The sequence below is a fragment of the Halictus rubicundus genome, unplaced genomic scaffold (genome assembly GCF_050948215.1).
Source record: "Halictus rubicundus isolate RS-2024b unplaced genomic scaffold, iyHalRubi1_principal scaffold0175, whole genome shotgun sequence".
Classification (NCBI taxonomy): domain Eukaryota; kingdom Metazoa; phylum Arthropoda; class Insecta; order Hymenoptera; family Halictidae; genus Halictus; species Halictus rubicundus.
Window position 1 is genome coordinate 238,938 of NW_027488716.1, and position 12,302 is coordinate 251,239.

The following is a 12,302-nucleotide window of genomic DNA, read 5'->3' on the forward strand; positions in this document are numbered from 1 at the left end:
TGCCTCAACGTGTTAACATCATCCACGAGGACCATCGAATTTCGCGGTGATCCGATTAACGCGTGGGCAACTTTGTTATTGCGACAGACGTCGTAACTGTACTAGCTACACGGATTAGCGAATACTTTTAATATTTACCTCTTTGTGCAGGCAGAGCATCACAAGCAGGTTGAATCCATTTACGAGCAGACCCAGGAGAGCATAGCAGCAGAGGCACGTCAACGAACGAACACGGCCATCTTCGAGTCTCTTGCTAAAACACGTGATTCGTAACTTCATCTTAGTCTTAAACTTCCAACAACTTTTCCGAGTTCAGACGTATCCGGGTCATTGGTCCGAGGTTGATTCTTAGAGGTCGCGTCGTCAGGTGGTTGGGTCGTGTGTCTTCGCTTGTCAGCTCGTTGAATTAGGAGGTGCGTCAGCGAATTCCATGCGGCTCCACACAAGGTGAAACTGCACCCGTATAGCGAGTGCAGCTGATAGCCGTGTATTATTGCGTCAGCAATTGCCTTTATAAATTTGAGGATTATAAAGACTGCTAGTATTCCTACACTGAGGGATCCAAGTGCGATGAAGCCGTGCCAGAATTTTTCGGCTGCGTTTTCCGCTATCTTGTTGAGTGTTTCCTCATTCATCATGTTCATTATGGAAAGTGATCCATCTGGTATAGCTTTACCAGTTATGCCTCGAGCTACAGAGTTTAGTACGGCTGATTTTTCGGCTGGGAACATGATATGGTCTCTCAAGTTGTTGAGATCACCTTGAGTATAGATTCCACTGGTAGCCAGATTCGATGGGTTAACGTAGTGCCATGCTGGTTCCTTGAGTGGTGTAGTATTCGAGGTGGCACGGCTTCTATGGGTCCTGTAAGCGTTTAATCTCATCCAGACTAGCTTTTGGAATGCTAGTTACAATAGGCATTAGATACTCTGGACGTAGTGTGTGAGAAATTAATCACCTGAAGGTAAACTTCCCACAATATCTATTATAGTGGTCTCAGCGAATGACAGTGCCAGGGGGTGTTTCCCCATTTCAGGATAAATGAATGATTTATTGCCGAGAAGAGATGTTGGTGTTATCACCATTTCATCAGGCAATTCTACATCATTTATTCTTTCACCAATTCCCCCTTGATTTGTGACTAGAGGTTTAGTCCCATCCTGGTTTTGTTCATCAATTGATGACCCTGTCACCTTGAATTTTGCTGTATTAATGGCATCCTCCTCAGATATGTAAGGCTGCTCAGTTAGTATCATACATGCTTCTTTCAAAATATCCCCGCCAGTCATATGTTCCCTGAACCATAGATAAGGATTGGCTTCCAGATATTGGGGATTTCCTGTAGCTAACAAACATAATTTTGCATATGTTACATGGTTTTTAAGCGATGAAAAATCCTTCCCTCTTTTTAACCATTCATTGGCCCTTTCTTGTAGTATTTGTTCAGTGGGGATATAGTCTGTGAATCCAGGAACGCTATATAATTGTATAAGAAGTTTAATGGTCTTTTCTCCAATAAAGGTTACTTGTTCGTTCTGCATTGAGGTATATACATCAAAAAATTTCTTAAATTCACCCATTATGATGATTGCCTTTTATAAGGTGGCCAGTCCTTTGTTTCCCAAAAGTGCTGGCTCAGGAGTTTGCATCTTTTAATATGCCCGATGTTTCTTGACTAGTCAGCTGTATGTCGCCAGGATTCTTTTACTTATGAAATCGACGTCTTTTCTTATAATTCGTCATAATTGGATACCCCTCCTGTTTGTTCCCAAGGTGTAAACTGATCTTCATCTGCGTATCTTGCAGGAAGATAAGTCGGTTTTTTTCCGCGCTACCTAACTGCGTAGAATTCTTAGCGTATATCCTATTTTATTTTTCTTCGCGTGACATCATCGGATTTCTATAATAATTCGTAATAATTCTTTATCTCAGGGTTTATTCATTGACGGTCGAACCACCGGACGTGACACAATCAATGGAAAGCATCCTGAGGTGTGACCAATGGAAAAGAGCGGTTGCGGCCTCAAGATTTGCTTTCTCCTTCTCGAGGCGCTCGAAGCGCCACGATGGCACGCACATCAAGGACTCTGCACATCAAGGTAGCCTTGAGGGAGCCATGAAACCTCTCCACCATTCCATTGGTCTGAGGATGGTAAGGAGTGGTATGGATTCATTCCGAGCCTAGCAGACTCTAACCAATGCAGCGAAGAGGGCTGACTTGAACTGGGTTCCCTGGTCTGTGGAGATGGTGAGCGGGGATCCAAAGGAAGCCCTGGCAACGGTTTCGGCCTGTATTACCTTGATGGTTATCGCCACTGACCAACTGGAGTACCAGCTGGAGTGCGGCCAGCAGCTTTTTGGAGGACTTAGAGGTTCCAATAAGGAGTTCATTTAGCGGTGCCTGTATACGGGCAGCATCCGCGATACAATGCCTGTAATAATTTAACATTCCCAGAAAACGCCGGAGTTGAGTGTTGGTTTCTGGTTTGGGAAAATCCTCTATGGCTTTCACTTTGGCAGGAGGGGGGCGATAGCCCTCCTTCGAGTTGATTCGGTGAATTTATTTTATTGAACTTTTTATGGTCTTGAGAAACTCTTTTTACTCCTATACTATTTCTTTTAGAATTGTTTATACTTTGTGCTTGAAGAACTTTCGTGCTTGTGAGAATACTTTCTGCTTTTAATTACCTTCATTCTCATGTTTTCCATCTTTAAATGCACTCAACACTATACGGGGTGAGTCACCAAACGTTAGCACCTCAAATATCTTTGTTGTTTCTAAAGAGACGTAAAATATGGTAAGGACAAAGTTGAATGGTACAATGAGGCTGACACGATGCAAAAAAAATTTTGTTTTTATGTCATTTTTTTTGAGATATCAAGGTCACCTTGACTTTTTAAAATGGAACCACCATTTTTTAAACACCTACAATGATAGTCCCTTTCATTAGGAATTCAGTGACTATAATTAGTCCAAGGTCATTCAAGGTCACAGACAGAGAAAACGTATAAGATTTAAAATATGAAAGCAGAATACGTTTATCACGGTTGAGACTTGTAGTAAATAGTAAACATAGTATGGTCGTAGTTAAAGTAAACATACTAAGGTCCTTCAGTGTTATTGTTGTTCAGCATTCTTATTTACTATCATTATGTTTCCAAATGCGATTCCGTCTTATTCAATGACTGAAAAGTGTGATATGATAACGATTTACTGTGAATGTAGACAAAATGCAGTGCAGGACCGATTACTGTATGAAGAGAGGCACCCCGATCGAAACACTCCTTCTAGACCGACTTTCATTAATACGTACAGCTAGTTTCGAAGTACTGGAAGTGTACATGCAAGACAGCACAAACGGAAGAATCCCACGACTAATGAAGACAATGAAATTAATATTTCAGCAGCTACAGCTGTCGATCCTTGCGTGAGTACGAGAAAAATTTCTCGGAAAGCAGGCATAAGTCAAAGTATCGTAATACGAATTCTGGCCCGACATAAATTTCATTAGTTCCACATATCGCTCCATCAAGAATTGCACGGGAATGATTTTCAAAATAGAATTAACTTTTGTCAATGGGGATTGCTTCAAAATCATTCATTTTTTTCTAGTGTCTTGTTTACGGACGAAGCAACATTCACTAATCATGGCCCAATTATACATTTATAAAATACAGGTATTCTGCTTCCATATTTTTGTTTCATACGTTTTTTCTGTCTTTGACGCTTGAATGACCTAGGAATAATATAGTCACTGCATTCCTAAGGAAAGGGACTATCATTGTAGGTGTTTAAAAAAGGGTGGTTCCATTTAAAAAAGTCAAGGTGACCTTGATATCTCTAAAAAAAATGACATAAAAACAAAATTTTTTTATGGCATCGTGTCAGCCCCATTGTACCATTCAACTTTGTCCTTACCATATTTTACGTATCTTTAGAAACAACAAAGATATTTGAGGTGCAATCGTTAGGTGACTCACCCTGTATATACCAGAGAGGAATGAGATTGCTCACGCCTGGGTTTTCGGCGTACCCGATATAGTGCTGACATCTGCTCAGCCTTAGCATGGCACAGAACCGGTCCGTCTTTCCTGGAACAGAACCGGTCCGTCGTTTAGCATGGCACAGAAAACCAGTCTGTCTTTCCTGGAACAAAACCGGTCCGTCTTTTAGCATGGCACAGAAAACCAGTCTGTCTTTCCTGGAACAAAACCGGTCCGTCTTTTAGCATGACACAGAACCGTGTCGTCTTTCCTAGAATAGAACCGGGCCACCGACGAGATATATAGAAAGACTGCCAGCCTTACGGGAGAATGTGTCGATCGAAAAATGCGGTGGTCTTCTACCGCCCTCTAGGATAGATTTTGGCTGGAGTAAGAAACAGAAGGCCAACGACGGTATTTCGTCGGTGCAGAAGACCACTACGGAAATTCTCATCGGTGAGAAGGTGAATCATCACGGACCTATATCGATTATCAAATGTTACATTCTCCGACCAGAGTTGGGTAAAATATTTATCTAAATACAAATTTCGAATAACGAATAAAAGATAAAAAAATTTTTATGTCCTTATTCGAAGCGGATTTATTCAAACTTCGAATAATTTTTTTTTGGACTGTCTTTAATGAGATTGTAATTTTTATCGTAACATTACGTATCAGTGAAACTTGTTCGATTATACTCGAATTTGACCTTATTTTCATCAGGAAAATCCCCTCCATTCGCTCGTCACAATTTTATGAGGATATATTGGACAATCTAAAAGTTTAAACTTTCATTCGTGCGCGATTCTCCATCCGTTTACATTGTATGCTGTTTGGTAGTCGCTGGGTCTTCGACGTTCGGCGCTCGTCTGTCCTCGTCGGCCATCGTCGCCGTTTATTCGTCGAGCTGGCAAAAGTTATCCGAAGATTTATTCGAAGCATTCGAATAAAAGATACAGATAAAAGATGAAAAAATTATTCGAAGTTCGCATAAATCCGCTTCGAATAAAAAGAATGATCTGTTTTCGTCGGATAAATTCTCGACGAATAAAATTATTTATTCGATACACGTCGAATAAAGATACTCTTTTTATTCGAGCCTTCGAATAACGAATACAAATTTTTTTATCTTTTATTGGTTATTCGAAATTTTTATTTAGATAAATATTTTGCCCAACTCTGCCATAAGAAACCTATGGCACACCAAAATGACTGGTATTCAAACGGAGAGAATATCCGTCTCCGATATAATGTTGCACGGAGAAGCGGACAGCGAAACTCGAGAACCGTCGTCGAGGAGTGGGCCACACATGGTCGGCTATATCGGTGTGAGACCAGAAGACCACTACTAATCCAATTACAAAACTTCTTTATTTTTCGTTATTTTTTTGTAAAACTTTTACCAACATATTCGTGGCTTTTTTCTGATTAAAATGAAACCAAATATGATATAATTCCGATGATAAATACTTGTGTAATGAACGATTGAAGTTTCGGACGCGAAGAAGGACAGCGTATGGGAAAGAAAGAGCCGCGGAGAGTCGAAGCGTTCGGAAAAGATGAAAGACTTGCGTGAGCTCAGGCCTTTAAATAAAAAAATTAACTTTTTCATTATTAATAATTTTTCTATCGGACTTTCACCAAAATACTCGTGGCATTTTTCTACCGAAAACGGTACCAAATATGACAAAATTCCAATGATATTTACTTGTGTAATGAACGACGGAAGTTTCGGACGCAAAGAAGGACAGCATATGAAAAGAAAGAGAAGCGGCTAGTCCTTCTCGCCTCGAGTTCGACTGCTTGGTTTTCGCCGCGTTGCACAGTGAGGACAAATAGCCGAATTTCGGGCAAAAGTCTAGATGTGGTTACTAATGTATATGTATTGACAATTACTCACAGAAAATGAAATTTAACAATACAATTAATGATTATACATAAAGTTTATTGCTTATAAAATATAAAAAATATAAAATGTAAAGAAATAATACTATAAGGTATAGAAAATAGCAAACAATATAATTATAATTAAAACTTAAAATGACAGACACTTTTCAACACTTTTTTATTTAAATCCGCAATAAAAATTTCAAATATGTGTTTTGTACATCTATGGTAGTGATACACATACTGAAAATTTCATCGAAATCGGTCGACGGAGAAAAAAACAACGTGCATTGCAAGATATAAGAATCTGTGTATCTGTGTGTCTGTACAAATAGCAATAATACTGCCTCCAAATAGCATTATATGGATAAGAGCCGTCGAAAGATAGTTTCATTACTTAACACTTTTATTTCGTTACTACCTCTACTTGAATAATTGCAGTCAATGCAGTCGAGCATTAGAAGTGGTATTATCGGATAAATAAGTAAAAAACTTTTCTATTTATATATTTATTCTTTTTTTAAATTCTATAACTATTACAGAATATATTTTATTGAATAATCATTATTTTATAAATATCGCAATAATTTCCAAATTAATTAATTACACCTATAAATTATCGATTATGAAATAATGATTACAATGGTGAACAATATGGAAAATAAGAAGGCAATAAGAGTGTAATGAAATTATACAATAAAAGATAATTATTTTCATTCTACGTATTATACGTTTATTTATTGCCTCTGTCACTGACGTTTTTTCCGTAATTCACGAGCAAATGTTCTATTTAGGTAGCGAGCGCGGCATGTTTAGTGATGTTGGTATTTGAGATCAGTGATAGTTCCACGTTCTTAGTTCCACAACCGACGAGAGTATTTCGACATTGGGGCCGTTACCGACCGCTCCCAGCACCCACCTGGCACCCACTTTGAGACTCGCAGTTTAACACGGGGGCTGGCAGTCTTTATATATATCTCGTGGTTCTTGGAGAGCTCCGCAGACGCAAGACAAAATTTTTTTTATCGCGAGAATACCCAAGTGAAAATACAAGAAAACCGGTGTACCAACTCCCACGGACGCTGCCCAATCTACCTGTACAGACATCTTTGTTATCAAAATCTCTGAATCCCTTCATACTGTTCCAGGATTTAGAAGAATTAGAAGTCCCAGGCAACGATGAAGCCATAATGGCGTCCAAAAACAACGCCAATGACAAAGGCATGGCAGGACACCCCACGTCGTTATCCAAGAACCAAACAGTGACCAAAACAAACAATAACAAGAGAAAATCACTTGAACCATCCAACTCAGCGCACACGGGAACAAAGGTAACAGACACAAAGAATATAATAGAGAATGAATACTTATTCAAAAGAAGACGCGAATATGTCATCAACCAATACCCAGCCTCTCACAAGGGCCCAGCATATGTCTCGGCCACATTCAGTAGGACCCATGCCAAACCCAGGAACTCCCAAAACGCCCTCATGTTAGCCAAAGCCTTGAGTAAAAACCATGAAGGCGTAGACGAAATCAAAAACGAAGGATTTGGAAAATTTAATATAAAGTTCAGAACAGGCACCTAGGCAAACAACTTCGTGAAATCCGACAATAAGGACCTACAGGGAATCAATGTATATATCCCCAAATTCCGAATCACAAGGAGAGGCCTCATCAAGGGCTTCTCCACTGATTGCGATTTGGAAGATATAAAGGAATTCACAGACTCCCCAGTTTCCATACTAGACGCCAGGAGACTCAATAGGAAAATAAGAAACCCACAAACAAACACATGGGAGTGGATTCCTAGCGAATCCATAGTTATCACCTTTGAGGGCACGACTCTTCCAGATTACATTAAACTATACAAACTAATCCAAACACCGGTAGAACTATACATAGATCCGTTAAAAATATGTTATAACTGCTTTAAAACAGGACACACTGCCAAATTCTGCCGCAGCGAAAAACTGTGCAAAAATTGTGGAAATCCAGGACACAATATCACTGATTGCCCTACAATAGATACACCTACCTGTGCTCACTGCAAAGAAGCACATCCTACTCTACATCCAAGCTGCTCGTCACTCCAAACCAACAAGGAAATAAATAGACAGATGTCCCTACTAAACGTAAGCTTCTACGAAGCCAAGCAGTTGGTCACGAGACATTCGCTCAAGAACAATTCCAGAACTATACAGGACAACAAGGAGAACTTTCCTCACCTACGCCAACCATCCCAACAACGCATCCTTCAACTCAAAGAGTTTGGAGGACAAGAGGTTCCTGGTTCGGCTTCGACCTCTTCCTCTTCCAAAGCATGGTCTCAAGCAAACCCAGCAAACAATACCTCAATACAAGATCCAGCTGCAAACCTTAAACTCACTGGAAACGACAAATACGAGTATGCGACCGTAAAATAAAGCAGATACATTCCCCTCTCATTTTTAGGGTATATAAACCCATGCATTTTCATCCTCTTCGGTTAGTCGAGAAGCGATTCAGTCGAGATTCAGACGCGGTTCAGTACTCGTGCAGTCACGTCGCGTCAAGTCTAGTGAGATTGGGTTAAAGTCCCTTTCGAATCAACTCGTAACCTTATAGATTCCGTTAGTTCTGTATATATTCTATTTGGCATTCAACAATCGCTATCTAACCTCGCATTGCCAGTGCGTCAACACCGTGCAACATTAGGTAACAATTTCTCTAATTGTACACTTACTACATCCAATCCCGACACAAACAACAACATTTGTAATTATCTGAAATCAGAATATATTTGTCTTGTTTGTTAAACTCGCGTAATCTACAACCTTTAATTATTGCCTGATATCCTAATCTAATAATTGAACGTTCCCACATGATACAATCTTACCGCTCGGATTGTATCAATTAAATTATATATAAGTTACGAGGCTTACTAATCTTAGATTCAATTCAACGAAGATTTCTCCAACCTAGTGGCTCCCCGGTTTCGCATTGTGTGCTTCCACGAAAACTATACCATCCTAGCAGATCCCTGATTCCGTATTGGGTTCTTCCGTATCCTAGCAGCTCTCTGGTCTCGCATCAAGTGCGTCTGCGTGTCATCCACCTTCCTTTTAAATCGGGTTCGCCGCGTGTCTCTCCTAGTGACTCCCCGATAACGCATTGGGTGCGTTCACGAAGTTTCATCCTCCTAGTAGCTCCCCGGTTTTGCATCGGGTGCGTCTGCGTTTGACTCCAACCTCCCAGAGGTTCCCTGATTTCGCATCAGGTGCGTCCTCGACGTCAACTATCCTAGCGGCTTCCCGATCTCGCATTGGGTGTGTCCGAATACCTAACTAACAAATTGAAACCATATTCCTGGGGTAACAACCCCTCGCCGGCCTCTCGCGTTGCTCGCAGTCCTGGCTCGTAACAGCAGCATCAGTCAACCATCAACATCTGGTTCTTTTACAAAAAACAAGTAGCTCTGACCAAAAAACTTATAAAAAAGAAAAAAAGGGAAAACTTCCGACAATTTGCTGCCAACCTCTCCCACAAAACTTCACTCACCTACATCTGGAACCACATCAGGGTACTTAAAAAGTAATTGGACATCCACGAAGAACAAAGAAAGTACAAACTCTGAGCTACTCAAGGAAAATATTAACAAAGCCTCAGACAAACTCTCCCCTCCTTGGGTTCCAATAAATCTCATCATAAACGTAAAAGTTACTCCAAACCCATTCCTAGACTCCCCGTTCGACTTCACCGAATTCAACAATGCCATAGACCGATCCAACCCCAAATCATCCCCTGGACTCGATGGAGTAGATTATAGGATGATACAAAAATTATCAACCAAAGCTAGACTTGATCTACTTGACATTTACAACGAATTATTCACAAATCATCGCACACCAGAAGACTGGAACAAAACCCAGGTACTATTCATTAAAAAACCGGACAATCAAAACTTTAGACCCATCTCACTCACGTCTTGCATGAGTAAAATCTTGGAAAGATTAATAAACAACAGATTACTGTGGTGGTGTGAGATCGTAGACCTCATACCCCCAACTCAGGCTGGCTTCAGAAAGGGCCGCTCATCTACCGACAACATCCTCAACCTAGCAACCTACATACGGTCAGGCTTCGCTCTTACCAACTTACAACTGCAGCTTTTCTCGATGACAGCGCTGCCTTTGATAACGTCCAATGCCACATTCTGCTGAATACTCTAGCCAAGATGGGAATCTCACGCAACATCTTTCACTTTATAGCCAACTGGTCATACTGCCGCTTCGCTTGGCCCCCCAGCTTCCATGGCATGAGGGTAATCTATAAGGGCCTGCCACAAGGAGGAGTCCTCAGCCCACTTCTCTACAATCTTTACGTCGCCAACATCTTCCAAGATATTCCCAAGAAAGTGCACATCTCCCAGTACGCAGACGACATAGCCATATACACAAGAAGCTCAAGCCTGGAAGAAGCCAAAACAACCATTGAAAAGTCTTTTGAAAAGGTACGAACCAATCTCTCTGCAATAGGCCTCGATCTTTCATCAGAAAAGACCAATATAGTGGTCTTTAACAACGGAAGACTACTAGCCGGACGCACCCAATTTCGATTAGGCACTACAGAAAAGACGGATCTAGACTCTGCAAAATTTCTGGGAATTCACTTTGACAACAGACTAAACTTCAAAGCTCACATACTTTCTCTCCACAACCGCTGCTTACGCACCATGAACATAATTAAATTCCTTAGAGGCGTCTGGTGGGGAGCCCACCCAGACACATTAATTGTACTATGTAAAGCCCTGATCAGATCCAGGCTGGATTATGCCTCCCACATATACTTTCCAAGCCAACAATCTCTCATAACCAAACTCGAGTCCATTCAAGTGCGTGCCCTCAAACTGGCCCTCGGACTTAGAACATCTGCTCCTACTAATGTAGTTTTGGCAGAAGCAGGGATACCATATTTCGAAAACAGAGCATCCTTTTTAGGTAAAACCCATCTCATCAAGATTACTTCCAACGTAAACCACATTTCCAACAGGTACATAAAAGAATTTGATCAAATAACCTCCTCGAACCCTGGCAGTTTACTCCATAAAGCCTCCAATGTTCTCATGCACTGCATCAGCAATATTCAAAAGATCTCCCATACTTGCCATAAAGACGATAACTTCCCCTGCATAGCCGCATCTTACAATGCCATGAATTTCCAAATTTCCTGCGACCTCAAAACAGGATTTCAATTACAAGGATCCCCATTTCCAAACACAGAATTTATAGACCACATTAAAACCCACTATCCAAACCATCTTTGTATTTTCACTGACGGCTCTAAAGTTCAAGGCGGACTCTCAACAGGTGCAGGTATCGTCTGCCTTGAAGGAAAGTTCTCACTCCCTATCCATATTAACCCCACAGCTTCAGTATACACAGCTGAATGTGCAGCTATATCAATAGCCCTAGATCTCTTTAACAACTCTGACAAACCTCTGCTAATCTGCTCCGACTCTCTCAGTGCCCTTACCTCACTAAATAACGCCTCCCCAAATACTAGAACCAACTATCATATCATTGTTATCAAACAAAAAACATACAATCTAACAACCAAATTTAACAACCACAAACACGTTTCATATATATGGATCCCAGCCCATAGTGGAATACATGGGAACGAAGTAGCAGATAATCTTGCAAAAGAAGCCACAAAAAAAGCACCGTCCTTACAACACAAAATCCCTTACACAGATTACAAAGAGTTTTTCAAAAACGAAATGTGGAACGAGTTCCAATCCCTCCTCAGGGATAGGTTTCATAGCAAAGGAGTTAAATATTTTCAACAATTCTTCAATCCGCATAAGAAACCCTGGTATAGAGATCTTGACCTTCCCAGAGAACTGATAGTAAGATTCGGAAGAATGAGGACCAATCATGTTAACACACATGAATCCCTGGCCAAACTCAAAATAATACAGCATGCCACTTGTGAGTGTTCGCACCCCACCCAAGACGTAGACCATCTAATATGGTACTGTCCTCATCGTCGTAAGAACAGAAATCTAATGGTCTCCAAATTACTGAAAAATAACTGGAAACCCCTGTTTAAAATAGACACCTTCCTAAAGAACCTCAACGCTACGGTCTTAAACCCCATCAATACCTTCTGCGCTGCAAATAACATATTCTTATAACACCCCAAATCTACAAGCACTCCTCACACTGCTCAATTAATCAGTATTAAATAGTATAAGAATAGTAAGATAAGTCCGATAATTACCATTACAAATAAGAATAGATATAAGGCAATATATGTGCAATACAAGAACCAAATCAAATAGGTTAATCTAGTATCCAGATACCAGATATAAGAATATAAAGACTAAGTAAATGTAAGAGCGTAAACTTAAGGTATATAGACAATAAGACAAGTAGAAGTGACCTCGT

At 40.5% G+C, this 12,302-nt stretch overlaps 1 protein-coding gene across 1 annotated transcript; it reads left to right on the forward strand.

The window, feature by feature from the left end:
• The first annotated feature begins 10,087 nt into the window (after positions 1 to 10,087).
• Positions 10,088 to 12,049, forward strand: LOC143363923 (uncharacterized). Its single transcript, XM_076804453.1, has one exon. It carries the CDS (start codon positions 10,088 to 10,090, stop codon positions 12,047 to 12,049), a length of 1,962 nt encoding a protein of 653 aa, XP_076660568.1.
• The last annotated feature ends 253 nt before the right edge of the window (positions 12,050 to 12,302 follow it).